Source organism: Lissotriton vulgaris, chromosome 1_1 (assembly GCF_964263255.1).
Source record: "Lissotriton vulgaris chromosome 1_1, aLisVul1.2, whole genome shotgun sequence".
Classification (NCBI taxonomy): domain Eukaryota; kingdom Metazoa; phylum Chordata; class Amphibia; order Caudata; family Salamandridae; genus Lissotriton; species Lissotriton vulgaris.
The window spans coordinates 1,969,782,784-1,969,810,663 of record NC_141685.1 but is presented as its reverse complement, the minus strand read 5'-3'; the positions used below and the strand labels follow the sequence as shown (position 1 = coordinate 1,969,810,663).

General features: G+C 41.6%; 1 protein-coding gene across 1 annotated transcript in view; it reads right to left on the bottom strand.

Moving 5' to 3' along the window:
• SEMA3D (semaphorin 3D) overlaps positions 1-27,880 on the bottom strand; it is a 380,678-nt gene that overhangs the window by 142,767 nt on the left and 210,031 nt on the right. The window contains exons 9-11 of the mRNA XM_086919762.1: positions 13,423-13,537; positions 7,450-7,519; positions 4,142-4,286 (exon numbers count right to left, since the gene is read on the bottom strand). Of these exons, the coding sequence (XP_086775888.1) occupies positions 4,142-4,286; positions 7,450-7,519; positions 13,423-13,537 (330 nt within the window). The remainder of the gene's footprint in view (positions 1-4,141; positions 4,287-7,449; positions 7,520-13,422; positions 13,538-27,880) is intronic.

The window sequence follows — 27,880 nt, the reverse complement described above, 5'->3', positions numbered from 1 at the left end:
TGTTTATTGTCACCCAACTCAATGGCACTCAAGGGTTACTTTAGCACCATGCCACCGCTACCTTACATCTTTTGTCCTAAACAGTCAATACACACCCATAGGCTAGTTCCAGGTCTAAATGCAGTGTCCCTCTGGAACCGTCTTCAGGGCAGTGGAAGACAGAAAAATTACTGCACCTGCTGTTGAGACCGGTGAGAAGAACCCTAAGGGCTGGACCTGCTCCCACATATACCCATGGAAAAGAAGTGGACTTCAAGGTCAGTTGGATGTCATCCTGTTAAGCTACAGGGACATATAAGCCTCAAGAAGCCCACTTTCCTATAAGACTTCAGCTGCCCAGTTTCAACTGGACCAGCCCTGGTCTCTGGTGGTGGTTTCTGTTAAAGTGAGTTCTTACCCTCAAGTGCTGCACCTGGGGTTCTTGTACCCTTGGCTGGTGTTAGGGTGTAGGTCACCTGCCCAAACCTTTAAACCTGAAATCTGGAAACATTTATCTATAGTTCGATCTGGAGACCAGGACCCACCTGCCAGCCAGTCTGCTGAGGGAGCATCACTGGTTAGCCTAGCTATGTTCTTCTCCACATCAGCTAATGTGATTCAGCAGCCCGAAGCTGACTGGCATCTGACAACTTTAACACCTTGACTGCTGCAGCAATTTCCCCTCTGTGCTGCAGATCCATGATCCCCATTGTTCATGACGAGCTCAGCTCGTCATCAGCACAGGAGCAGTGTGCTGCATGACGAGCTGAGCTCGTCATGAGCATGAAAGGGGTTAAATCCTATTTGACTCCATACCCTAGCTTAACCTTGCCTTGCTGAGGAAATCCTACATCCAGAAAAGAGTCCGAAGGTAGAAATCTTCCCCCGACCTGACACTGAGCAGCTTCTGATCAACATAGAAGCCTTCTTGGGCATGAGCTTCAGGCTTTTTCTGCCTTTGTCAATGGCTACACCGAGAACTCATCCTACGCAAACCCATTGCAGAGAAGCCCATCTTTGGATCCATCCTTGCCGAGCTGAAGACTTTCCCTTATCTCACATTTTGTAAGTAGGAAGGTAACTTTCCAGCTTAGACCAAGCAGACCTGTGCATCCGACCCCTGCTCCATCACAGTCGGCCTCAAACCTTATTCTTTTCCCAGTCTAGGGCAACCAGTTGCCTCCAGTTGGCACTGTTTTGATTTACAACTTTAAAAATTCATATATCCGTTTCCCTTATTGGATTTATTTGTCATTTTGGGGTCATTTCTTTCACTAAAATATTCTCTATTTTTAATAATTAGAATGCGATTTTTTGTGTGTTGTGTTTTTGACATCAGTAGGAGACTGCTTCTAGCATAATATCTTTCAGCTGTGGTTTTACTGCTCCTGTGAGCTTTCTTTGCAGCAATCAGTCTGCCAGAGGTGAACATCACACACAATTGCATAGGATTGCTAAGAGTCTAGAGATGAATAATGCAGAACCATCGACCTGTGACACAGGGACAGGTAAGACTGAGCACCATACTTATATGAAGGGCACAGGGAGCTCCCTCTCAGGAGCTACGCTTCATTTGAAAAACCGTGGGGCATATTATCAAGGGGGTTTATCTCCGCTTTTTTAGCTTTAAAAGCCAAGAAAACGGAGATAAAATTATCTCCCTATTACCTAGCTGTCGCTAACACCAGTTAGAGACAGCTAGTAGGAGATAGCGGCCATCTTGGGCCCCACTTTGCATGTCAGTGATATTTATCACTAATGACATGCAAAGTGGGCGTGCCAAGATGTTGGCGACTGAAAACAGTTGCTAACATCGCTATCTCCTATTACCCACTTTTGGAGATATTCGCGCTAAGCGCGAATATCTCCAAAAGCTAACACCTGCCCTGAGCAGTTCTTAGCCATGTTATCCAATGGGAGGTGGATAACATGGCTAAGAGCATTAGCTCAGTAATGCATGAATATCGCTGACTTTTCAGCGATATTCATGCATTGCGGCGATTTTTATCGCATTTGCGATAAACCTTGGTAATACCAAGGTTTATTTGCGGTAAAAATCGCCGCAGCTCAGCTGTAAATTTTTGTCTCTAACCAAGCAATAGCGATAATTATCGCTATTGCTTGGTAATATGCCCCCGTCTTCTTCTCTCTAAACAAATGTACATCACAAGATTAAAGTAAGTGAATATTAGAATTTCCATTCCGACAGATCTACAAAATTGTTATTTCCTATATAGTGCCCAGCAGGAAAAAAGAGTTCATAATAAATACAATGTAAGCACCACCATATCACACCAATATTAAAAGAAATATATATACTGAGAGCTAAAAATACTTTATTTCAATGTAGACTGAAATGATTGGTTGTCAATAAAATCATAGCCACAAATAATCTCAGTGCCGAATAGCCTTAATTTCCACAGTCGGCACCGCTAACAATGAAGATTTGAGGCATAGGTTGCAAACTATTGATGAGTTACACTTCTGGGGCCAGAATCATCAAAACAATATTTTACAATTCCCTAATTACGAATTTTTGCAATTCCCGAATAGGGAATCGCAAAACGGCATGCATTCATGAATATGAATGAGGTCAGTTGCAATTTGTGACCCCCTAGGAATCACAAAAATCACAGGGATGTTGGCCTGCTGAGATCAGCAGACCACCATGTCTGTGATTGCTTTTAAATAAAGTGATAATTTTTTTTTAAAGCAGCCTGTTTTCCTTAAAGGAAAACGAGATGTTTAACGATAAGAAAAATTAGAAGGTTTCTTTTCATTGTTTAAGAGCAGGCAGTGGTCGGACCACTGCCAGCTCTTAAAGATGCTTTTACAAACGTTCAAAAAGGGCAAGGGGTCCCTTGGGGACCCTTTCCCATTTGCCAATATCTTACCACCTACTTGAACTAGATGCAAATGTTTTGCGACCGCATTCATGGTCACAAAACATTCATGCATACTGGTAGGATTCGCTATTTGGAAGGGATGCACTAAACACGCCCCTTCCAAATAGCGAATCGCAAACCCATTTTGCGATTCGGTAACAGGTTGACGAATCGCAAAATTGGGTTTGATGCATCGCAAAAGCTTTTTTTGAAATCGCAAACTAGCTTATTCAGCGAATTGGCCCATTTGCAAGGAGAAAAAGGCTTGATGCATCTGGCCCCTGATGTGGTAACTGATTTCCAAAGGGAAAGCGTTCCCCTCAGTGTGCATTCCCTATTAGGAATCATGTTAGCAGCCGAAGGAAAGATTGTTCCCCTGTAGTTTCCCAAAATGGAATACAATATAATTTTTTTGTTTTAAAAGGGCATTAGTTCCTTGATGGAACATGAACTGCCTTAAAAAATAGTTTGAGTTTTGGAACGCAGTTATAGGGAGGATGGTGTACTGTGCAGTGCAGACCACTACCACTATGGTTGCAGTCAGTGCAATTTGCAACCACTGTTTGCGATCCGAATAGTATTGCATCAGCGTTTAGAATCAATTTAGATTAATACCTGCCTAGAGTAACATCATTTCAAGGGATGGAATGGTCTGGAAGTTCACCTTTTTCTATTTGAACGCACATGTTTATGCCTCCTGGTTTACAAGTATCCCATCAGCCAGTCATGCTACACACTGTGGCGCAAGCAAATAAAAGCATCAGTCACTGTAAAAACTAAGATTAATGCAAAAGCCAGAATGAAAACTATTGTTGCATTTTATGCTATTTCATACATTTCTGACCTAGAGGGGCAGATTCATTAAAACATTTATAAGCATGTGAAGTAGTATTACTGGAATACCCTGCTAAGTATTCTTATGTTTTTTTTGGTGAATATGCCCTGAAACGTCAAACTCTTTCTACATGACCTAATTAACTTTGAATATCCACTTAATACTCTCATTTTGTTATCATGTTAGATGTTTGGGCCAATCACCAAGATATACAAGAGTACATACAAAGTGCCACCTAAGTACTACTGTAGATTCTCGAGAATGCTTTTGTAAAATAGGATTTATAGTGTTCAACTATTATCACCACTGGTATTGTCTTAGGCAACAAATTGGCACAGACTATGTTTTCAGAAGAGGTGGAAAGACCAATCATGTAGCAAATGTGGTCATTTGAAACGTGCTTTCTTGGAGCAAGGCATGAAATGTGAAGCCTGTTACTTACTGTGCCAGGACGAGGGTATGGAATTCTTCCTTCATACTGGACCCATCGATGGTCTGGACTTTCTTTGTGTGCATAAGGGCCATTAAAAACAGCTCTGATATCAGCCATATTGTAAACACACACAGCAGAGCCTTTAAATATTGAGCTGAAAAGTTGAATGAGAAAACGTGGTTGTCATTTTAATGTCAAATCCATGCAGACAGCAAATTTGTAATTTTCATCGTACCGATTTTGACTATCACATCAATGCAAAAATGCGTCCCATTCATTACAAACAATTGCTAATTCGATTACTTACTGAAATAGTATTCATTCAAATGTTCAAAAGTTTGTAAAATGTAACAACAAACAAATAGCATGTCGAATAAATAACACATGAAAGTAACACATATTGATATTGCAAAACTGTTTTCCAGATGTTCGGATCTAAGGAGTGATACTATGGATTTACAAAGAAATCCAGCTGCAGAACACATTACATCCTATTCGTGGTAAATATAATGATGTCAGCTTGGCATGTTCTCATCTCACCTACTTCTCCATGTGACTTTACATAGTGAGACTCCCATCCCTAGAGCGAAGCAGTCCTGAAGTATTTCTGAAAATGCTATAATTCAAAGCTGTGGTCCTTACTTTAGTATCACCTGTACTTGTCCAAATCGCCTGCTTTCCCTTAGTCTATATAATTCCTCTATTAGAAATCTACATTTACTTCTTCCCGTTATCTAGCTTTTTGTTAAAATTGATTCTTGGAAAATAGATGTTTATTTATGTATTACAAGTGCAACAGGCGCCAGCTGTTTTTTACAAGACAACAGACAATCATGTCTAATGTCTTAATTCATATATTTATTTGTTGACAGGTCGCCTGTATTTGTTTGTGCTTCAAGTTGGCATTGAAACACATTATCAGTACATAATCTAAGGTAATAAGACAGGACCATTTCAGGGGGTAGTTTCGAAATGGTACTATCTGTAAACCTCTTGTTGATATCTAGAGAACATCACAGTAGTGCCCAGGACGAATGCACACTCCTTCCGCCTTGAACCTAAGTCTAGCGTGAATCTGCATTGCACAAAATGTGCAACAGCACTAGCAGTTGAACAGATTACAGAGCTCTAGCCTAATGTGGTAAAAATAAAAAATAAATCCAATCTTTCTCTCCATGGATTAACACTAAGGTAGGCAAAGATTTAAAGTGCTCTCCATGCCTCTGTAGTTAAGCTATCGGCTGATGAGGGCTGAAAGCCAGAGACCACTCCTAGGATGCTTGTTTCCAGTCCAGGGAGGACCTGGTCTGGCACTTCGGGCTGGACTGTTCAACTTGGGTGCAGGGTCAAGACTGATTTGCATATGGCTGGGTCCAGACTGGAGTGGCATGGTGAGCAAAAAAACTATGGATTTAGGCCTGATCTTTGTACTGGGGTGAATGTATGACATTGTTCTGCATTCTAGTCATCAATTGTTCTTTTTGTCCCTACTCACAGATCACAGCATCAAGATTCACCATTTTGCTGATGACACACATGTCTACTTGAAAGACTCCTCTGATTCAGACATCCAAGGCCTCAAACAGTGCTTGCACATCAACCAGAAAAGATATCCAGCTCCTACCTGCCCTCACAAACAAAGAGCATTCAAGTCCTTATATTCTTGAAACTTGATAGTAGTAGTAATGACCTAATCAATGGCCTCACAGACTTCACACGGGAATCCCTTACGGGCATCCTACATGCCATAGCACATCGCGTCCAGATCCTGAAGAAATATGATCACCACCCCTCACCCGTCCTATGGCACTCCACTGGCTCTACTTGCCAGCCTCCACCATCTTCAAAATCACCTGCATCATTTACAAGGCCATCACTGCCAAGACTCTCTCTTACCTTGTTGACAAGCCAACCATCTCTGTTGGTTCTCTACACACCTGCAGCCAGGACACCATCAGACTGAAGACTAAGAATTGACCTGATAAGATATGTCTGATCTCAACATGGCGCCCAGGCGAGACTTGCCTGACCTTGACATGGCGCCCGCTGCTCAGAAGAGAAGCAGCATGCAGGAATGAATGTTTACCGCCCCACTGGAAGTCTTCCTTCGGTAGTGCTCCGAGAGGCTGGTTAACAGCGAGCGGGAGCCTTGATATCTTCACCAGTAGCAGTTTTGGCCCACTTCAACTACTGTCTTTTTCCCTGTAAGCAAAGGGCTATCTCCATCACGGGAGAATTATTGATCCCCTGTCGCTCCTGACTTCAACATGGCGCCCTTGCTGCTGTAGCTACAGGAAGAACAGTGGTGGCCCACTCCAACTGATGATCTACTTCCTTCACCATCAGGGAAGCTCCTGATTGCCCATAAACCCAATCCAGGGAACTGGCTTGTCTCCAACAACAAGGGGCATGAGCATCACTTTGCGCCTGACCCCAAAATGGCTGCCACTGATCCCATCTAGTTCAAGGGGAAGTCTCGTGGCTGAGGCTGTGGACCAATCACATGTATCTGGACTCTTGATTTTCGGTCACCTCCTAATCATCTCTCTAATTCCAGCACAGCCCGAACTACATGGCCGAATCCAGGTGGAGCTACACCAACAGCTATAGGGGAGACTGGCTCTGGCGCACCGCGTTGGCCCTCACCTACCCAGCCGGACCTCTGACATATGTCTCGTCTTTTCTCCGCTGCTGTCTCCTTCCAATTGATCTCCCAGCTCCTCCTGTTCTTTTTGAATGTTGATACTCGTCCGATAGAGCCCGAACCGCATGGCCGATTCCCGGTGGAGCTGCACCGACAGCTAAAGGGGAGATTGGCCCTGGCACACCGCTTTGCCATCACCTACTCAGCCAGACTTTGAATATTTGTCTCGCCTTTTTCTCCACCACTGTCTCCCTCAAATTGATCTCCCAGCTCCCCTTGTTCTTTTTGAATCTTGAAGCTCGTCTGGCGGAGCCCGAACCGCATGGCCGATTCCCGGTGGAGCTGCACTGACGGCTATAGGGGAGATTGGCCCTGGCACACCACTTTGGGCGTCACCTACTTAGCCGGACTTCTGAAATATGTCTCGCCTTTTGCTCCGCCGCTATCTCCTTCCAATGAACTCCCAGTTTTCCCTGTTCTTTTTGAATCCTGACACCTGTCTTGCCAATAACTCATGTATTGAATTTGTAATTTTTCTGTAATTATTGTAAATTTCTGTAACTGGTAACATGCTGTTTCCTTATGTAAAGTGCTCTGATACCTCCTGGTCTAGTTAGTGCTATATAAAACTCGAAATAAATAAATGAATGTATAATATCGAAGCATACGGTACCTTGTAGTTGTAAATATTCCATACACGACAGGGTTCTTTTCATCTTTGGTTGGAAGTAAAAATACATCTTCTGTAGAAAAAAGAAATATTTAAATATCTTGTAAATGTCCTTGTGATGAGTAAATTTACAGTCACTGTAATGTGCTGAGTAGGCCGTGTTTTTCTACTGCAAAGCACAATTTGCTAATCCTTTTTTTCAACAGTAGTATCTATGCTACAAGCAGACATATGGAAAAGTTTTCAACTTCTTTGCTTATCTACATCAGTTTAAAATATTATCCAAAGATATATTGAAAGAAAAATATGTCAAACATTCATACTGATATGCATTTCCTAATGAAAAAATAACTTACAAAGAACAATAGGATCATGGAAGAAAAATGTATCTTTCCTTGCTAGGATCTGACAAACAATTCTACATTGATGCTGATACTAAGCTATGTGCCTGTGTGCAAAACTCCACCTTTTGTTACAGATTCTTTTAAAAAGAAAGCACCAAGAAAAACTAAAGATAAGCATTCGTTGACAGCTGTTTCTTTGTTCCTTCTTGACTCACAGTAAAGTTGATATTCCCTATGAATTTGTCTAGTTTTAGAGTCACTACTGCTTCAGGAGTTACTAATATGTCAGGTAAACTGACTCAATTTGGCACGCAGTGCATTATTATACACTACTCTCCACATTTATTCAAGACAATGAAATGAGATCAGCTGTCAGACAACTAAAGCACAGCAATGAGGTGCACATAGTAAGGCATTTTAGACGTTTTCAGGGGCATGATGTCCAATGTAGTTGGTGAGGCAAAGTCCAGTCACAAGCAAAAATCACTCCACACCAGAGCCACCACCTTTATTTAGAGGTAGGTAACCACCTGGGGCCTATTATGCTGCCATTGCTTCACTTTTTGTGACTCTGCGGCAGCGTAAATAATGTGCCAGCAAATTTACAAAGGGGCACACCTAAGCAGATTCGTCACTTGTAAACCCCAACACTATATTATACCTGCGTCAGGTGTAATGTATGCAGGGTGGGTGTTTCCCCGCAATAAGGGTCGTAGAAATGGTGCAATAAAATCTATGAGATTTCACTGCAACACTTCGAGGACTCTATGACGTCAATATCTTACGCCTGGCTCACTGCAGGCATAAGACTGACGCAGGTTCTTTCACATGCGGCTTGCACGATTCCAAAGGACAAACTGCTGGAGTTGCGTCTGTTTTCAGCCACACCCCACCAGTGCGCCACTATGGCAAGCATAGATATGTCAGAAATACTGACATATCTGTAACTCCTTGCAACATGGAGCATCATACATTAAATACGGTGTACCCATCCTGTCACAAAGAGGGTGCAGTAACAACTGTTGCATCACTGTTTTCATGCAGCGATTCAACAGTTTTCAGCAAGAGGCCCATAAGAATCTGATGGCTCAACTCTGCTGTCAGAAGCCTCGGACCTGGAGCCTTATTTGCTACCAGACCCTACGTCACCACTGTAAAAAAACTGGGTCATTAGTTAAGGAGTCAGACTACTCACCTTAAATAATAAACACAATCCTTGCTCGGTGAACCACTAAAGTCACTAAATTAGCCTGAACTCAACACCCCCTGGTAACTATGGCTAAGCAGACAGCTTAATTTATAGGCAATGTGTAAAGAAGTTATACAATACCAAAACAGTAATGAAGTCACAACACAATGAATATCCCAAACCAATTTTGAACAATAGGATATATTTTAATAAATAAAAGGACACCAAAATGACAAAAATGCAATAAAGGGAACTGGAGATCGATATTTTTTAAATTTGAAATTGAAATAATACCAAAAAGCATTTAGTGCCAACTGCGGTCAACTGGTCTCAGTAGACCAGGACATAGCCACAATTTGAGGCAGATCGCGATGGAGCACGAGATTGGCACAGCAACAAGGTTTGAACTTGCCTTTCTCTACCTAAATCCAAGATGGTGAAATCCTTCTGTCACTGTGCAGAGCATGTGTACCCAACCCAGAGGTGCGGCTAGGGTGCTGAGCAACCCCTCCTCTGTGGTCAATTCAAATCATTTCTGAGGCAGCTCCCTCACCATTGGAATTATTGCCTGCCTGGCAGGGGGAAGAAGAGAAGAGGTCTGTCTTGGTGTCATCTGACCCTGCTGAGGGTGCCTGTGACAGTCCCGGCCCATTTAAAGTAAACTAAGTTCCTGGGCCTTGCCCAAATGGTAAGCCTACCAGAGGAACAGAAAACACCTCCACAAATGCAAGCCTTTGTATCTGCTATAGGAGCAGTCTAAATGTCTCATTCAGGGCTTGAGAACTCACAAAAGTTGCAGCTGGAAGCTAAATGTAAATTAGCCTCAAGAGTCTTTAGAAAGGAAAAATTTAACTTTTTAACTTATCCTTTTTATTAAAAATCTGACCTCAGCAGTAAAATGAGGTTTTAGAAAATATTACAAAGAGTTCTTGAATGCTATTTCTAAGTGTTTCCTATCTAGAGATAACATTATTAAAGTTAAAAGTCTATCTCAGTGTTTCTATATGGAACAGCCAGTATTGCTACAGTGAAAATACCTTTTGAGTGGTAATCACTGTAAGGACTTGTTTAACATTACATTTATATATGCCTTATTGGTATTAGGCATGTTTAGGGGCGACTTTTGATAGTTAAAGGGAAGGTTTAGACCTGTCAAAGGGTTTATTTTGACAGATCAAAATGCAAATTTTTAAACTGCTATAGTCAGGCTACAATGGTAGTCCTGAAACCAATGGGGTAGATGGTACAATAGGTGTTGCAGTCCACTAGTGGAATTTAACTTACATGCCCTGGGTGCACAATGTACTATATATTGGGACCTATAGGTGAGTTAAGTATGCCAAATAGAGTTGTGCCAATGAAACCATGTTAAAAGGTGGAGCATAGGCACCTTACAACTGGAAAAACAAGTTCTACAGTCTGCAAAAACTGGATAAAAGTCTGGGGGAACACCCCAAGCCAAATGGTAATTTTCTTCATCTACATGTGGGAGAGGATGTAGTCTTGCGGTTAGAACTGTCGACCTCAAAGCTGGGGAACCGGGTTTGAGTCTCGGCAACGACGATCAACATCCTGTCATTCTGGGCAAATCACTTAACCTTCCTGTGCCTAACAAAAATTAATGTGTCCATCTGTAACGAAACAGGTGCTCATGCTCTGATACCCGATGTCTCGGGTCTAGTTCGTGCTATATAAAACTCTTTAAAAGAAAGAGAAATAATAAAAAAAATTGATGAATCTGCCTATTTCAGGAGGACCTTCAGATATATATTGTCCATATTCATGTGAGGCACAGTGGACCCCAAGTTCAGGATGAAATCTCCTTTCATGTCAGGGTCTCTGCTTTTGGGATTTGTTTCTGAAATTTAAAGAAAGTGCTAGCATTTCAGTTTTGATGAAGGAGCACAAGGTTAGCAGAGGCATTATTGACAAAATCAGCCCTGCTAACATGGATTTCTAGATTTGACACAGAGCAGAGGTGGGGTCAGTAGACCATCTGTAGGACTGCCCACAGTAGTCAAAATTACCTCCTTAATATAATGCTACTTGTACAACCGCTAAGGTACTTGTGAAAAATACACTGAAGCCTCTATTCTAACCTTTGCCTAAGGAGACAAGAACCTCCCTTTGCCAAGGCTCTACCTTCCACAGCCCATTAGAATACATAAATAAGGTGAATGTGGGCTCCCTGTCTCGCCACTCAGTAGCTTAACAAACATGCACCATGTTAAAATTGGATGGAGGTATTCGTTTCCTAATTGTAACAACCTGGAAGAGTGGAAGGGCAGTGGTTATGGCAGAGATGCACCCCACAATCTCTGAACTAGCGATATCCCCTCATAGTCTCTTTCCTGGGGCTCATCAAGCCTCCAAGGACTCTCTCCTAGGCTTCTGCAACTATGGTAAGCCACATAGACTCCACATAGACATTCTGAGCCCCAAAGAGAAATTTAGTACCAATCCCCCACACCAAGAGGAACCATGTTAGTTCTTAGTATTACCTTCTTTATGTAAACGCAACTGGAAAAAGGGGTATGTTTGGGTCTCACTTGCCTGTACCATGCAGACAGCAGGAAAGCTAATCTAAAGCATGATTGTTGTACCTTGGGCAGGGAGAAAATTCTGAGATTACTTTGGGGCAGTCTACAGCTCAAAAGGAAGTGTGCATTATATTGCATGTTAGGACAGATCTGCATCAGCATATGTGCTCCTGTGCTGGCCAGTTCAATTAGTGGCAGTGCAAGTGAACAGGGAAGACATCTTAAGGTATGTACTGGGCACTGGCTTCACTGAAACCTATGGTGTGTGATGGGTGACAGCTACACTTTGTGCATACCCTATAGACAGCCAAAAACACAGGAAAGCTAGATGAGTCCGAGTACCCATCTCCATACATGCATTCTGATGGCTCTTTGGACAGGAAGGGAGGAAAGGGCCGACACTTACATTTCAGTTGGTAGCAGCCTGACCCCACACAAAGAGCTGATTACCCCCTACTGATAGTCTGGAGCAGGGCTGGGAAGAAAGGACCTGGTGCACTTCAAAGACCCTTCTTTGAAGGCACGCCCACATCAACGGCACATTTTGATATAAGAACTGGGTCTCTGACCCAACCAATTTTGGAACACTTCTAGGCCTGTGACCACTCTACCAGAAGAAGAGCTGCTATGCTGCCAAAAGGACTTCTACATTGCCGGACCAATACTTTGCTGAACTCTGCCATGCTGTGCTGAGCTGTCCTGCTGTCTACTGTTCTATTGACTGGGTGAGATGGACTAGTCCGCATCACTTGAACCCAGAGTGACTCAAGGACTTATTGGCTTGCCTCCCATTCTCAAGTCTTAGTGATATGAAAGACTTGAACCACATGGATCTGCGCCTGAACATTATGCATTGGGAGTCTGCCATGCCAAGTGGTGCTATCCGAGACTTTGACCCTGTTCAGATATTCCTACTATCTCAGAAGAGCATATTTTGGATGGAGATATTCTGCAACATTAAAAAAATTTACTACAAATAAATATTTTTACTTAGTAAAGAGGACTGTTCCCCAAACTAGTTTTCCATTAAATGGTAACTGATAAATGGTCTAGTCACCTTTTGTATTCTGCATGTGTAATATCTACTGATTTTTTTAAGCACTGGCAAAAGAGAAGAGCGTTTGTAGTTCAGTAACTAAACAATTATCTAAAGGTGTCTCATTTAGAAAGCACAGTTGTATACAGCACAGTATGTAGAGTATGAGTGCAAATTAACTGTGGTATAAGGTTCTTAGTGTAGTAAAACACTTTTACTACATTTTCTACCTTATTGACATTTTTATTCTTAGCATTATTCTTCCCTTTAGGACTCAGAGGCACTGTCCATCAAATAATTGCAATGATCTCGGATAGCATACAACAGGGAATCAAACTAATAAGCATTGTCGTTAATCTGGTCCAAATTGAATAAATATGTTTAAGCTCTTTCTAAGAAAGAATCATTTGAGATTTTTTTTGAATATCCTGAAAATTCTTTTCACTGCTTTCTAGTCCCAAGGGGAAAGGCACTGGACTCAATTCTAACACATCTTCAGTGGGGTTTGGAGAGAGTCGAAAACTCACTGTACTTAAAATGAGTTCTTTTCTAACCAGTTACTGCTCCTCATAAATGAGCAATTCCATAATAATGATTGCACAAAGAACACAATGTTACAAAGTTTTATGACTGAGACAAAAAATAATGCAAAGCTTTGGGGAATATTATCAGGAACGAAATTCCAATAGAAGCCCATGTTCACAACAGAACATGGACTTCTATTGGAATTCTCAAGGGCAAATTATCAAGCCCATTATCGCCGCTTTAGCTGCAGTTTTCTGCCGCTAAACCAACGATAATTTTAACGCCGTTCTTGATAATATGCCCCTTAGCGATTTAAAAAAGCAATCGAGAAATCAAACTTACGCAATTCATCAAAATACGTATCACCCCCATCAGATCCCGGGATTGAGCAAACCAGTCTTGCTTTAAGAAACGTGGTCCATTTATTGATTAAACTGCGTTGGCCTCCTGCATCATTCTGAAATGACATCAATAAAAACTATTTAGAAAAAAAGTAGACGTACTACAACTGTTTTATACATTTAATATCTTACAAAAATACAGAAAGGTTTATATTAATTGTGCACCCTTTTTACTATGCTATGTATTCAACACATGTGCAGGTGAAATTAAAGGCATAATATTTTATGGCACCATATTTTAGGGGAAAAAAAGAAAATATAAAAAATGATTTACTTAAAATCATTCTTCCATGACCGATAGTTACACAGTTCTATGGTAGCAATTTGTAAAAGTGCAGTTGGATAACATATGTATTTTGCCATCATTTGTTAACTTTTCGGCAGATTTCTAATGAAACCCTACTTTTCAATGATGAATATGTTTAGAAACACCCATTCATGATAGAAATACATTCTGAGGAAACACGTAAAGGCATTTAAATGGTCAGAGAACAATGTTATTTTTCTATTAGAAGCATTCTTTCTGCCTGAGGAATACAGATGCCTGTCCAATTCAGTGTTTAGGGTGTAGGTAGTTTATTGTTTTTGGATTAATCTGGTTTAGGACAGACATTCATATCTAACATTGCTGGTGTTAGACACATTTAAAGAGGGGCATACATCATTATTGAGCAAAAGCAATAGAACGGAATTATTACTTTTAAATAAAAAATAACAATGCCATCTTGAACGTTTTATCAGCATGGAAGGGAGAGACCCAAACTTGCATTCAATAATACAATAGTCCCTCTATATCTATGTTTACTTTCATTTATTCACACATGTATAGAGTTAACTACCATTGTTAGAGGATTCCAGTGAATTCTGTTTCCAGATGCTCTTGTGTCCAGATCTGGAAACACCATCAATTGATTCAGCCTTTTTGTTGAAACATGGTTGTCTGAGTTAAGAATTGGTTTGTGTAGCTGTCATTAATGTGGTAATTAATTTGGGAGGGGGACCCCCCCTGTCAAAACAATTAATGTACTCTAGTTAAGTCAAAAAACAATTTTGAGGGAATCTCTGCTTTACACCTGGTGGGTATGACACTAGCAGCAGACATTCTCAGATAAGTTTGTGCTATGTACAAGCAGTAACAACGTTATTATGCTAAAGCACCAAGAAGAAGTTGAGCACTGTGGAAAACAAACAGTTAGCTGCAGACCAGTGCCTAGTCTCAAATACAGGCTCGCTGTGATTAAGCACAGGTCAAATACTCTCAGCGGGACGTCCCAGTCAAAGGGTTGCCTTTAGACATAGTCTCCAGCTGCTGGAAATTGATCTTTCTGGTCAGTCCTGCAGCACTTAGTTCCAGGCTTCTGGGCGCTAGGTCCCTCTTCAACCAGGTCTCCTTCCCGTTCTAGTCTACTCTAGTCAACTGAAGAGTTTTGGAGTCTGGAGTCTCTCTGATTTCTTTTGTCCCTGACAATGGTAAACACAACCAATGACCCTCGAATAGCAGTTACAGACCATGGGTGCCAGCAGAATTTACAGGGAATCAGTGTGCAGCGACTGGACACCCTTGGGCAGAAGTGTGCTTTATAAGCTCCTAATAATAATAATAACAATAATTAGTCCTTGTGTGAGCCCTTTTACCAGCAGGAGCCAATAGTCACAAGTCAGGATATTTCATCCAGTAGTGCCTTCTTCTTCTGATGGAGTCTTTCCAGCTTCAGAAAAGTTCTGAGGATGAGGTGGTGGAGAGGTGTCAGATGTATCCTGTGCACTAGCCAGTGATTGAAGAACCTCCATTGCCAAATTCTAACAATTGTCATGCACCCCCACCTCTTTTTCTCACACTTTCTCTTTACCTTACCGTTAGAAATAGTGGTCTCTAGTTGGCAGAGGAGGTACCTTTGTCCAAATAGGGACCCTATTTGGACAAAGGTACCTCCTCTGCCAACTAGAGACCGCTATTTCTAACAGTAAGGTAAAGAGAAAGTGCCGGAAAAAGAGGTGGGGGTGCATGACTTCTAGTCAGGGTACGGGGGATACACTTCTAAAGTAACCCCTGCTCACCCCCTTGTTAGCTTGGCACGAGCAGAACGGCTAATCGCAGAGGCAGTGTGTAAAACATTTGTGAACACATACAGTAATACAGTGAAAACACTGCAAATGGACACCAAACCAGTTTAGAAAAATAAATAATCTTTATCTAAACCAAAACAAGACCAAACATCAAAAATCCATAATACAGTTCTCAAGATATCCTTAAAAATAGGATATTTACTCAAATAAAGCTTCTAGCAACAAAGAACTCCACCTGGATTTATTACAACGTTGTATGTATGTATGCATGTGGTTCTTATATAGCGCTTGACTTACCCTAGGGCATCTCGGTGCTTGCATTGGGAACCCGTCCTGGCTTTTCCCTGTGAGATAACCCGTACTGGGTATCCCCCAAGGTGAAAGCCAGGCATCCCGCCGCGGGGGGCCATTGTGGAGATTAAGCAAGCTATTGCCCGAAGTTGCAGAGTGTGAGCCCGTGATTTGAGCAGGCACCGAAGCGAGAATTATCAAGTCCATGGACAATTGGGCTCAGGACCCTGCCGCGTCGGGAATTGAACCCTGGTCCCGGGTCTGACCTCTGCTTCAGGGTATGCCTCCTCTAACTAATGAGCCACACTTCTCCACTTCTAACGGCACCAACCGCGAGGTTCACGGTGCCGAGCCCGGAGTCAAGCAGACCCACAAAGAAAAGTACCTTCGAAGTAATGAAAGCAAAGATGGTGCATGGTGTCAGTGAGGTGATGCTTCATTGGCGCCTGCGGTGTCGTTTCCTCACGACACCAGGGGAGGTGATGCCTCTGTTCCTGACTGCAGCGCAGGGGAGGTGAGACGTAGGTTCCTTAATGTGTCTCGGTGGTGACATCACGGATGGTGGCGAGGCGGCGGTTCCTTACGACGGTGCGATGTCAATGGATTCAGCAGTCACCCACGTCGGGGATCGGCTCCGCATTGATGAAGCACCGCGTCAGTGGACTCGGGGCTATGGTGGGAGTCGGGATGGTGCATCATTGTCATCACGAGTGGTGTCCTCAGCTCCGGTGCAGGCAGAAGCCTCGTTGGTGGTATCGGAGTCGATGCTGCACAGCATCAGCAGGCCTACGGTGCAAGTCAGGACGGTGCGTCGTGCTCTTCATGAGCGGTACCCACGGCTTTGGTCAGGTTACGGCATCCCTCACCGGAGTCAGTGTTGTAATTTCCTTCTGTGGCAGCTGAAACAGCAGTTACAGATGCAGAGAGACAGGAGCGGTGAAGTCTTAGTGTTCCTGCAACTTCAGAACAGGAGGCAAGTTCAGTTTCAAGCACTTGGAGATATTTTCCTCAAGCAGGTGACAAAACATACAGCAAAGTCCTTTTTCACCATCACTTGGCAGCAAGCAGCCACTACAGGCCAACCCCCCACAGCAAACAGCACAGGGGCTGTCTTCCTCCACAGCTCTTCCCCTTGGCAAAGGTTCCTCCTGATTTCCCAGAAGTGATCTAAAAGTCTGGGGTTTGGGCCCCTCTTTTTATCCACCAAAGTCCTTTGTTCTCTGAAGGCAAAGAATGTCTGTACCTGGCCAAAACCAGTTCTGTCCTCACTGGTGCAGCTTCCCGGCAGAAGGTGGAGACAGCATTGTTGAAGGCAGACCAGGCCCTTTCAGGTGAATAGAAAATCTCCACCCCTAATCTAAATGCTGCCCAGGTCTATTCAGCCCATCCCTGACTCATCAGACTTTTGAAGCCACAGCACCTCAACAAACCCTGTCATCTAAAAGCCAGACATGCAATACACAAACCTAGCAGAGGCACACTGGATGGTTAGGCAAGAAAATACCTTCTTTCTAAAAGTGGTATTCTCAAACACAGAATGGAAAAGTCACCCTCACTAAAAGATGCACTTTAACATTGTGAGTGCAGGCATACTAAACTTTATTTTTCTACCTTGTTCCTTGGGCTAGTAATGTTTATAAGATGTTATAAACAAACTCCCCATTCTGTCCTATGGGGACAGGTAGCCTTGCAATAGTGAAAAACGAAATTGGCAGTATTTCACTATCAGGCCATGCCACACACACCAGGGCATGTCCTACCTTTTACATACAATTGCACCCTGCCCACATGGGGTACCATGGGCCTACCTTAGGGGTGACTAACATGAAGAAAAGGGAAGGTTTAGGGACTGGCAAGTGTATGCACTAGCCAAGTTGACATGGCATTCCCAGACTTCACACAGGCTCTGCAATGGCAGCCCAGGGTTACATTTTACAGGCTGCTTCTGTGGGTGGCACAATCAGTGCTGCAACCCACTAACAGCATTTGATTTACAGGCACTGGGCAGACACAGTGCACTATACTATGGTCTGACAAGTAAATCACATATGCCAATCATGGAATCACTAATCCATAACAAGAATTTACAAAGGGAGCACTTGCACTTTGGCACTGAACAGCAGTGACAAAGTGCCCAAAGCATCTAGACCAGCAAAACGGAGTCCAACACACAGCAAAAACACAGAAGGTAACAGCAAAAATGGAAGGGAGACCCACGCCAATGGTGCCAGGTCTAACACTTACTGTAAAATAATCCAGTAGCCCCTGTTTCAGGGTGGCGAGACCCAGCAGACAGCACGAAGGCCTGTCTTTAGCTTCTTCACCATCACCTACTTGATAGGGTCTAAACTGTTTTTCCCTACTACTGTGGCTGAAGCCTAACTCTATAGGATGGTCTGGAGGATGCATAGAAGACCACCCTGCCATCTCCTAGTCAAGGTAGTGCTAGAGCTGCCCTTTTGTCTGCCAACTGTTACTGTCCACTCCTAGATAGTTACTCCCTGCAAAGTGGTCAGCAGGTAACTCCCATTGGCTTTTCCTGGGCCCAGAGGCAAGCCACTGTCCTCTAAGTAAGAGCTGTGAATTCTTCAGGCAAAGAATGTGTATTCCAGGATTGTAGGTGTAATGAGTGCAATAACTGGTTTTAAGCCAGTTATTGCTCAGGTGTCATAAAGTCCATTTTTACAAAGCTGCTTTTCTGCTTAAGTCATCAAAACTCTGATCTCATCATTAGGACAGATTTTAAAAATAAGCAGGGAATACATTTGAAGCTATTGTTAGTCCTTTCCTAAGCAGAGATAAAAAATACAAATTGTAATCTCACCAAAGCCTATTAGGGAAAGGCCAGGCCTACAAAGTGAAATAGCTTTTAGGTAATATTTGACTTGTGAGGGTACAGTAATTTAATTATGTAGTGTACCCTGTTTTTAATTATTTGCACTACGCCTCTGGGTTTACAAGATACTGTATAGGATGACTTACTAATATATTTGTAAAAAAATAGGCCTTTTCTACATGGCAAAGGAATTTATATCTGACATTTTTTTACTGTAGTGCATTTTAAATGCAGCTTAGCTGAAGCACAGTGGTGTAAGTACGCATTGCAGCTCTCACATGCCATTTAGCACTATTTACAAAGGACTCATAGGGAAGTTAGATAGGGCAACAAGAGGGTTTAAATGTATCGCACACATTTTTGAGGGAAAGCTCAGACACTTTACTACTGTTTAGCTGTGGTAACGTGAATAGAGTCCAAAAGCCAGCACAAATAGGATCCAGAAAAGGGTGCGAAATCAGGGTTGACCTTGCAAAAAAAGATTTTGCTGCAGCAGCTTAGTGGTACAGTGAGTTGTTTTATGTCTTTGGATATCCTTGTTGTGTATGGTCTATCTGTGGGATTACTGAAAGATGTGTCTATTTTTTTTCTGGATTGGGTGATGGGTTGTAGATTCCTCAGAGTCACTAAAGTGTTTTCTATCTTGAACTATCTGAGTGTTTCTAAGATCCATGTTGGTGATATGTAGAGTGCACTTGATCTGAATGCTCTTTATATGCTGTGGCTGCCTTATTGTACACATGGAGTTTCCTAGCATTTTTAGTAGGGAAAGGCAGCCTATAAGTGTGATTTCAAAGGCACTGTGTTGTAGAATTCTTTAGTGGAGATAAACTGTGTTGTTGGGTTTTGCAACAGCTACATTTGTTGGCATATCAGGGCTTTGTTGGATGTGCACAGGCATTTACATTACCCTCTAGGCTGCACAAGGCCATGCCAGAATTCATGCCATCTTGCAGCATTTTCTGAGAGGTAGAAGCTACAGGAATAACTAAAAGGCTTTGCCAAAATGACGAGTCATCAACAAGCCACAAATACATGATTGACAGTGCCTTGAATATGGTGAAGATCATTTGAGTATCCCCAATTATTTTAATTTAGCATCAATTTGGTATATTAGAATTAAAAATGGTCAAAATGGGCATCGCATCCAGACAATCTGTACTGGATTCAATCGGTTTTACAATCGAGTAATTGTCTCACAAGTGAAAGCCTTGAATTTACAAAGAATGCAACTACTTGTTTTTGATGATGATAACTAGACCTGTCTGCTATGCATCATTAATAGAATATTCATTTGAATTTCTGCCCTTCTGCCTTTCATTCAATAAAACGTAATGGGTAGAATAACATTTCTGTAAGTTTGTTGTCATGGGTTATTGGTTCTGGTACTCTCGGCAGGGTCACCCCAGTTGTTTGCCTTCATGTAGCTTACACTTAATTGCCACCTCAGGTCACATTCCCTTGTGAACATTTAAATACTTGTTTATTTCATATTTGGACTTTAAGTAAAAAGTGAATGATATAATAATATATGAATCATTAGAATAAGGAGGAAAAGCAATCAGATTCATACACTATATATACACACAAATCTGTACATGTTTGCTTTGCTTAAACGAATAACAATTGCATTTAAAAACAGAATGTCCCTTTTGTGACATTAAACAAACTTCGTGTAACTTTAGTGAACTCTGTCTGAATGCCCTTTCAGTCTCTGCCACAAAGATTCAAGGGAAACAAAACAAACACGTAGCAATCAATCTGCATTCCGCAGGGCTGAAACAGTGCTATTGTTGGAGCATCCGAACCTACATTGATTAATCTGAATTGTAAATGACAAAAAAGAAAGTCTTAATTGGTTATCGAAATTTGTATTGATCAAATACACAATCAGAGGAGTTTCTCTGTCGAGAAGATTCATATAAATTGCCACCCGATTGGCACTTTTAAGGCTATTATTTAATTGTTCACTTTGAGTTGTTTGTAACTGGTGTTTCACAAGAATTAAAAGTTAGGAGATATTCGGAGCCAGCTTTCGTTCAGTACAAGCACAGTAACTGAGGTAATTACTCAGCATGGTCAAACATGTTACCCCTGAAACACAAAGGTCTTTGAATATCTCAGTGCAAACTAAGTGCACAATGTAAACCAATATAATTATGAGTTCAAAGTTCCAGTTTCACATAAATATTATAATTATGAGTTCAAAGTTCCAGTTTCACATAAATATTATAAGTGGAATATTCGAATTATAAAGTACATTTACGAAGGTAGAAGTCGACCAGAGGGACAGATTTTCCACTGTTGTAAGTTTGGGGTTCAGAGTGGAAATAGGGAAGTGATGAGAGGGTGCTAGGGTGACCAACCGTCCGTAAATTTCACGGACCGTCTGTAATTGGGACCTCACGTCCGTTGTCTGTCAGGATCCCTTTTATGGACGCCTTTTGTCCGTAATTTTGACCATCACAGGGAGGAGCACTGCTCTCCTGTGAGAGGCCTCACCACCCCTTGTTGGGGCTGCCTCGTGCTCCTCCTGGAGCACAAGAGCAGCCCCACCTGCCCATTGTCATTCTGTCTGCAGGCTAATTGCCACATACAGAATGTCAATGGGGCAGTCTAGGGTGTTAAAGCATGTGGCAGCCTCCTCCAGGCTCAGTGTACAGCAGGGCAATCTGTTAGATAAAAGGTAAAACGCCCATGCTGCAACGTGAAAACACAGTTTCTTTAAATAAGCCTGTAAAACAAGTTAAAAAGAACGGGTTATCGTTCTTTTACTGTCTCATCATTTTAGAACTGAAATATTTTCAATATTATATTCAACAAAGCCCTGGTTACTGCTTTTTTATTTTAAGCAACTAACAACCATTGACAAAGCCAATAGTCCTGGCTTGTTGGTGGTGTAATGATACTTGCTGTATTATACATCTGGATGGAATGACAGAAACATCATAATACCAGTCGGGCGGAACACTATGCTAAGCTCAGATTTTTTGCCTAGGTGTTTTAAACCACGCCTTTAATTACATTGAATACCCCTTTAAAGAGACCCCCCCCAGTTTGTTTACACCACTTAAAGCCCTGGAAACAACACCATGTCACAGTCACGTCACATCCTGGCATTATGCATGATCCATGACTTCTACGTTTTCAGACTGCCTATGTGCAGGGGCATAGTGAAATCTCCCCCACCGCACCCCACCACTTGCTTTAGGAACTACAGCAAGGTGAAGTTCTTGATGGGCCTTTTCTGTCTGAACTTTGCAAACAAAGGCCCAGCTCATAATGTGAGAAGGTGGGTGAGTAAGGAATGTGTGAATGGCTGGATGGATTACTGAAAGGATGAATGGATGAATGAAAGGGTGAATGGATAGATAATGAAAGGAAGGACGGATAGATGAGTGAATGAGTGGAAGTACGGATGAGAGAAAAGGTAAATAGATGGATGTGTGGCTGGAAGGGTAGATGGATGGGTAAAAGGGTGGATCAGTGGGTGAAAAGATGGATGGATGAGTGAAAGGGTAGATGATGGGCGAGTGAATGGGTGGATGGATGAGTGAAAGGATGGATGGATTGATGAATTGATAAGTGAAAGGGTGAATGGATGGACGGATGAGTGAAAAGGTGGATGTAAGGATTGATGAGTGAGTGAAAGGGGGTAGATGGACGAAAGGATGGATAGATGAGTGAAGAAGTGAAAGGGTGGATGAATGAGAGAACAGATGGATGGATGAGTGAAAGGATGGATGAGTAATAGGATCAATGGATGGATTCATGAATAGATGAGCAGATGGATTTGTGGGTGGATGGATGGATAAGTGAAAGGGGATGGAGAGAGAAAGGGAGGATGAATGACTGAAAGGGAGAATGGTGGAATGATAAGTGACTGGGTGGATGGATGAGTAAGTGAATGGATGGCGGGATGGGTGAAAGGGTAAATGGCTGGATGGGTGAGTGAATAGATGGTTGGGTGGAAGAGTGGATGAATGACTGTACGGATGGATGGGGTGAAAGGGTGGGAGCGAGATGCGAATTTTGAATTGTCTAATGTGGCGAGCTGCGGGCATATGGAAAAAACGTGAAGTGTACGATTGACTCAACCTAATATACACTTATTTTGACTTGTACTTAGGTGGTTGTCTATTTACTCACTTATATACTATTGCGCGACCACCTCTGACATGTCTGTAAAACTTACCTTTTGTCCCGAAGTTTGGACCTGAATTTTGACCTTTTGTCCTGAATTTTTGTCCCGAATTTTGTCCCTTTGTCCTGAATTTTTACAGTCACCGTCCTGAATTTGCACCTATGCCAGTTGGTCACCCTAGAGGGTGCCCATGTAAAATCCTAAGTATGCAGCCTTCGTTCTGCTGTCGCTGTCGGGTGATTCCCTTCGACCTTTGGTTATTGAGCAGCGGTTATTGAGCAGAACGAAGGCTGCATACTTAGGAGCAATACGTGGAAGGATTAGCCGGTCCCATTCGTTGGTTGATGTTAAGAAATATGAGGTTGAGGTGACTTAAACTCCATAACGAATGATGGTGACAAGCAAGCAATAAGCAAGCGGAATCAATCAAAGCGACAGTGATTATCCTTAAAGGCCATCCAGAGGCTATCCATGAGGTAGGCAGCAAGACAGCAAGAAGGTGACGGGTTTGCCTTATAATGAATTGCATCTGTTGGAACCAAATGTAGGAATTCCACGCGACTTTTAAAAGAATAGATTCACTATACAACTTTTTCAGAAGGATTATCATATTTGAGGAAACAAGAGATAGAGAAAACCTTTTTAATACGTTTGTCTTGATAAAGATGGGAGTATTTTGATTAAAACCATCGAAACGCGTCAACGCTACTCATCTGACATAATCTCTAAGGTAATATGGCCTTGGAATTTTAAAAACAGAAGTTCAAACCAGACCATACCTTCACCAGTTCAGATGATATGTCCATGTAAATGACTAACTTTGGAGTCTGAAATTGTGTTTTCTCGTACATATGTATTTGTTTTTCTATGTCTTTGGAATGGTGCAATATTTGTGGAAAGGATTTTAATGGATAAAGTGTCATGTATTAATGTTATGTTGTTGAATTAATTCAGTGATTTTTTAATGTGATTTGAATTAAAGAAATATTTTGTACTACTTGATTTGATTTTGCAATTGTATTGAGGTTTTACTTTTGAATGTGTCATTGGTTTGGATTGCAGACATTCAGCCAGATTCATCAAGCGAAATGCGCTCGCAAAAGGGTCAGATTCTGAGAATCTGGCCCTTTGCAAGTGCAATTTTTGCATTTGGGATTCATCATCCCAAATGCAAAAATCGCTAATAAAGAATCCGCAAATTTGCGAGGATTAGCATTTAAGGAATCTCTATTAGAGATTCCTTAAATGCTATTCATGAAACATTTAAAAATTGCGAATTCGCAATGTAGGACCGCTATTTACCACGAAGTCAAACCTCGTGGTAAATAGCGAAAACTTAGAAAAATGCATTTAAATGCATTTTTCTAAGTTGCATGTTACACACACACATGTCCTTTGGACATGTGTGTGCGCAACATCAGTCTACATTTTCATTTCAGGGGTGCTACAGGGTGTCCTTTGGACACCCCTGGCACCCTTGAAATCGCATTCTTATTTGCGATTAGCAATTTGCTAATCGCAAATAAGGAAGCTGTAGGAATCACAATTTATTTTGCGCTTCCTACATGAATCCCGTTTTGCAAGTCGTTAATAGCGATTCCTTAATAATCGCTATTAAGGACTCGCAAAACGGGACAATGATGAATCTAGCTGATAGTGTATATGTCTTTTAAATTTATTCCAGAGGAAATCTGTTTGTAACTTGTGAAGAGTACCTCATCCCTTCGGTCAGAACGGTCTCTCTCTGTTATTCACACATAACTGGTAGTGAACAGGGAGCAACTCCATTTTTCTTGGAGATTAAAGGGAACGTCTTCCTCCAACGAGGAAACATTAAGGGCTCCAAGGATATAGATGTCAATTTACTTGTGTAAATTCATGTTTTCAGTTCCCAAAATGTGAATTCATACTGGTAAATGTATGTCCTATCACATAAGATTAAACTTAACTTTATTTTTTTATGCAGAATTCTCAATTAGCAGTAATCTTACAAATTAGTGACTGTTACATTGTAGCATTACAAGTGGACAATTTGCTAGCATGGGAGAGATGAGGGCATTACATGGGGGAAAGTCTGCTTAACTCAGAGAAAATCCATGGACTCGTGTGTTTGCAGACATTAACTAATTTCTAACAAGCACATACTCACCTTGAGCACAGTCAGAGATTTCCGCCTGTGAAGGGCGGGTGTAAATCTGTAGTCGGGTTCGCAATGGAAGAATATATCCCCAAAATTGGTGGGGTGCTGGAGAAGGGAATCTCCAATGGATACAACTATTTTCATTGTTTCAACTTTCTTTGAGGAAAGGGACTTCACTGTTCAAAATATTCTATTCATCTGCCTTAATCGAGGTTTTCCATCATGTGTAAATTTATGCGATTATCGGTACTCTTAGAAATAAACATCTATTGTGGGTTTTCAGGTGTACCTTAGAGAGATTTACGAATGTTGAAAGACAGCAATCTGCTTGAAAAGTAGAAGAAAATCCTTTAAGTAAAGATGTCCAACTTTAAAAAAAGTTTTTTTTTGTTTTTAAATTGTGCTCATAGTTCTTGTTGCTTGGTTGTTAGTGGATTGTTCTAGGTTACAGCCTTCACTGCTAAGCGCAGGGTCATCACCAAGGTGCACTGTTTGGATTAGAAATAAATGAATTATGCCTTGCAAGGTTTAAAGAGCTGACAAGGTACCGCTACTATCTATACCAGTGTACAGGTGGTTACGATATTCAGCTTACACTATCCATTTCCTTTAAATCTTATTGGTCAAAGATGAAATAACAAGGGGGCAACAGATGTGTGAAGTTTCTTGTTCGGGTCTGGCAGCAAATGGCAACAGCTGGGCCCTCAAAAAAGTTACATTAAATTCATACTAAAGGAAAGCAAGGGATAGAGATGAAATGGAAGGGCACATGAAAAGGAAGCAATGAAGGAGGTATGTGTTTGATGTGGGGTTGGGTGTTATTTAAATGTGAGCATTAAAGAAACACAAGTGAGCCAATAAAAAGTATGGTAAAGAAGCTATACTTCTTGGGAGGGACAACCCCAAGCCATCAAATAAAAAGCAAGAATAACAGTATGACAATAAAGTCAACCAATGCTATGCACTGGGCGGTGCTACGTGCACTGATACACTCCACAAAAGGTTTTTGCATATAGACAACTAAAAGTTATCTGGTAGAGGAGATCTAAAAATACCTGATCCAGCTGATTCCATGAATTTTAGTCTTCCTTACAGTTTCCCAGGCGTTTGATTGTACATGTTGAGACACTTGCCTGCTTTATCTAATTTTAAGGCTACACTAATATGCACGCAGGTGGATGGTTGTCTGTGGATAATAACTGAGATACATCACAAGTGCATTGTGGAATCCAGAGCTAGATGAGCAGCCACTGCGTCAAGCTGAACTTAGGTATTTATTTATTTATTTACAAAGTTTTATATAGCCCGAACTGAGGTGACGTCTCGGGATGGACAGGAGGACCGATGGAACTCTGCATTTTGACCATGAGAGTTAGATGCATTCCCAAAGTGAGTCTATATAGTAAATAACTAGGATTTCCTATAAGATTCTTACCTTTCATTGTCTTCTTGTATATCTGACATTAGTTCAGTAGGGTTTTTTCCTGGTGAATATATTGTGGAAGATACTATCATGTTATTTCTCCCATGCACGCTCTAGGTCAGAATAGAGGACTTCACGGTTCCACTTAAGAATCTCGTCCACTTTTTCAGCTAATACAACAGTGTTCAGCTAAGCTGCTGACTGGGCACAGATGTTATTCCCAGTATTCATCTGATGAAGAGCCTATTTGGTTTTCAATGTCTCTAAGACATGCATCTAATTCTACTTACATAAATCATCACACTATAAGTGGCGTAGAACCTGTATCTTCAGCACAGATAGTCAATTTATTCTCCCAACTCTAAATTTCCCTGAACAGATTCTACCTGAAATCCCATGAATGAGCAGGAGCAGAAAGGAAGTCCAGCTTTTTTCCTTTCCGGCACCCATGCAATATAAAGTTCTTTTATCGGGGTTGAAATACTTAAAATTGATTAGCTACACAGTGTTATCTTTTTTCTTTCTTTTTCATTTCCTTTCCTCCTTGACTCATAGCACCTGCATGCACAAGAGGGTGTAGGTGTGCTTTAAAAAAATCACAGATTAAACTAGATATCTCTTTATTCGTCGCATCTGTTTACCTATGATACCAATGTCAAGGTTGAGTCATATGAAACAAGTAATTATTAAAATATTCTTCGCAATAGAAATAAGAACAGTTCATGCGTTTTGCCTAGGAGCATTGAAAGGGAAATACTGCACATCTATAAATGCAATCTAAAACAATGAAAATAAATGATGAGGTATCTGCAAAGTGCAAAATAAAAACTTTTCAATGTCGTTTTTTTACAATGCATGTCAGCTTTCAACTTTACATGCCTTGATGCAAGCAGCACAATCGGAAATTAATGCTCACATTTAGCAGTAAAGTTCTCAAGTTATTTGAAGGAATATGGACTCAGTGGGACTGTTTTGGGATATTCACAAACTGGCACATTTCTCACTTGAAAAAAGAAATCTTGTCATAAATGAAGGATGTCTGTTGTGCTTTCTCGTTTGGAAGCATGTCCAAGCAAAATGTATCGAAAAAAATGGAACAGTTTCATGCTACGCATATAGAAGCACTTAACCATTCGCATAATGCAAACATCTTGCAGCTATCCATTACATTTTGCAAATGCTACCCCATAACAGACTAAATAAACCTTCAAACTGAGCATGATATCTAAAAAATGTGGCTATAAATTTGCACCCCCAAGCAAGTTATTCAAACGACCATCTTAAGTGCAATCCTGGCACGAATAGACGGAACTGCTGGAGGGCAAAGCAATGGCAAGGCACAGAACCAGGATTCAAGAGGTGGCACGCATGCGGGTTCAGGCAGACGCTGCCGAGGAGAACGAGGCACAGCGGTTTCATCCGAGAACAGCCAATTCAAATGTGACCTGCAAAATGTAACTCTATGTAGATGACATCTTTTGCACTGAAAGTTACTTTT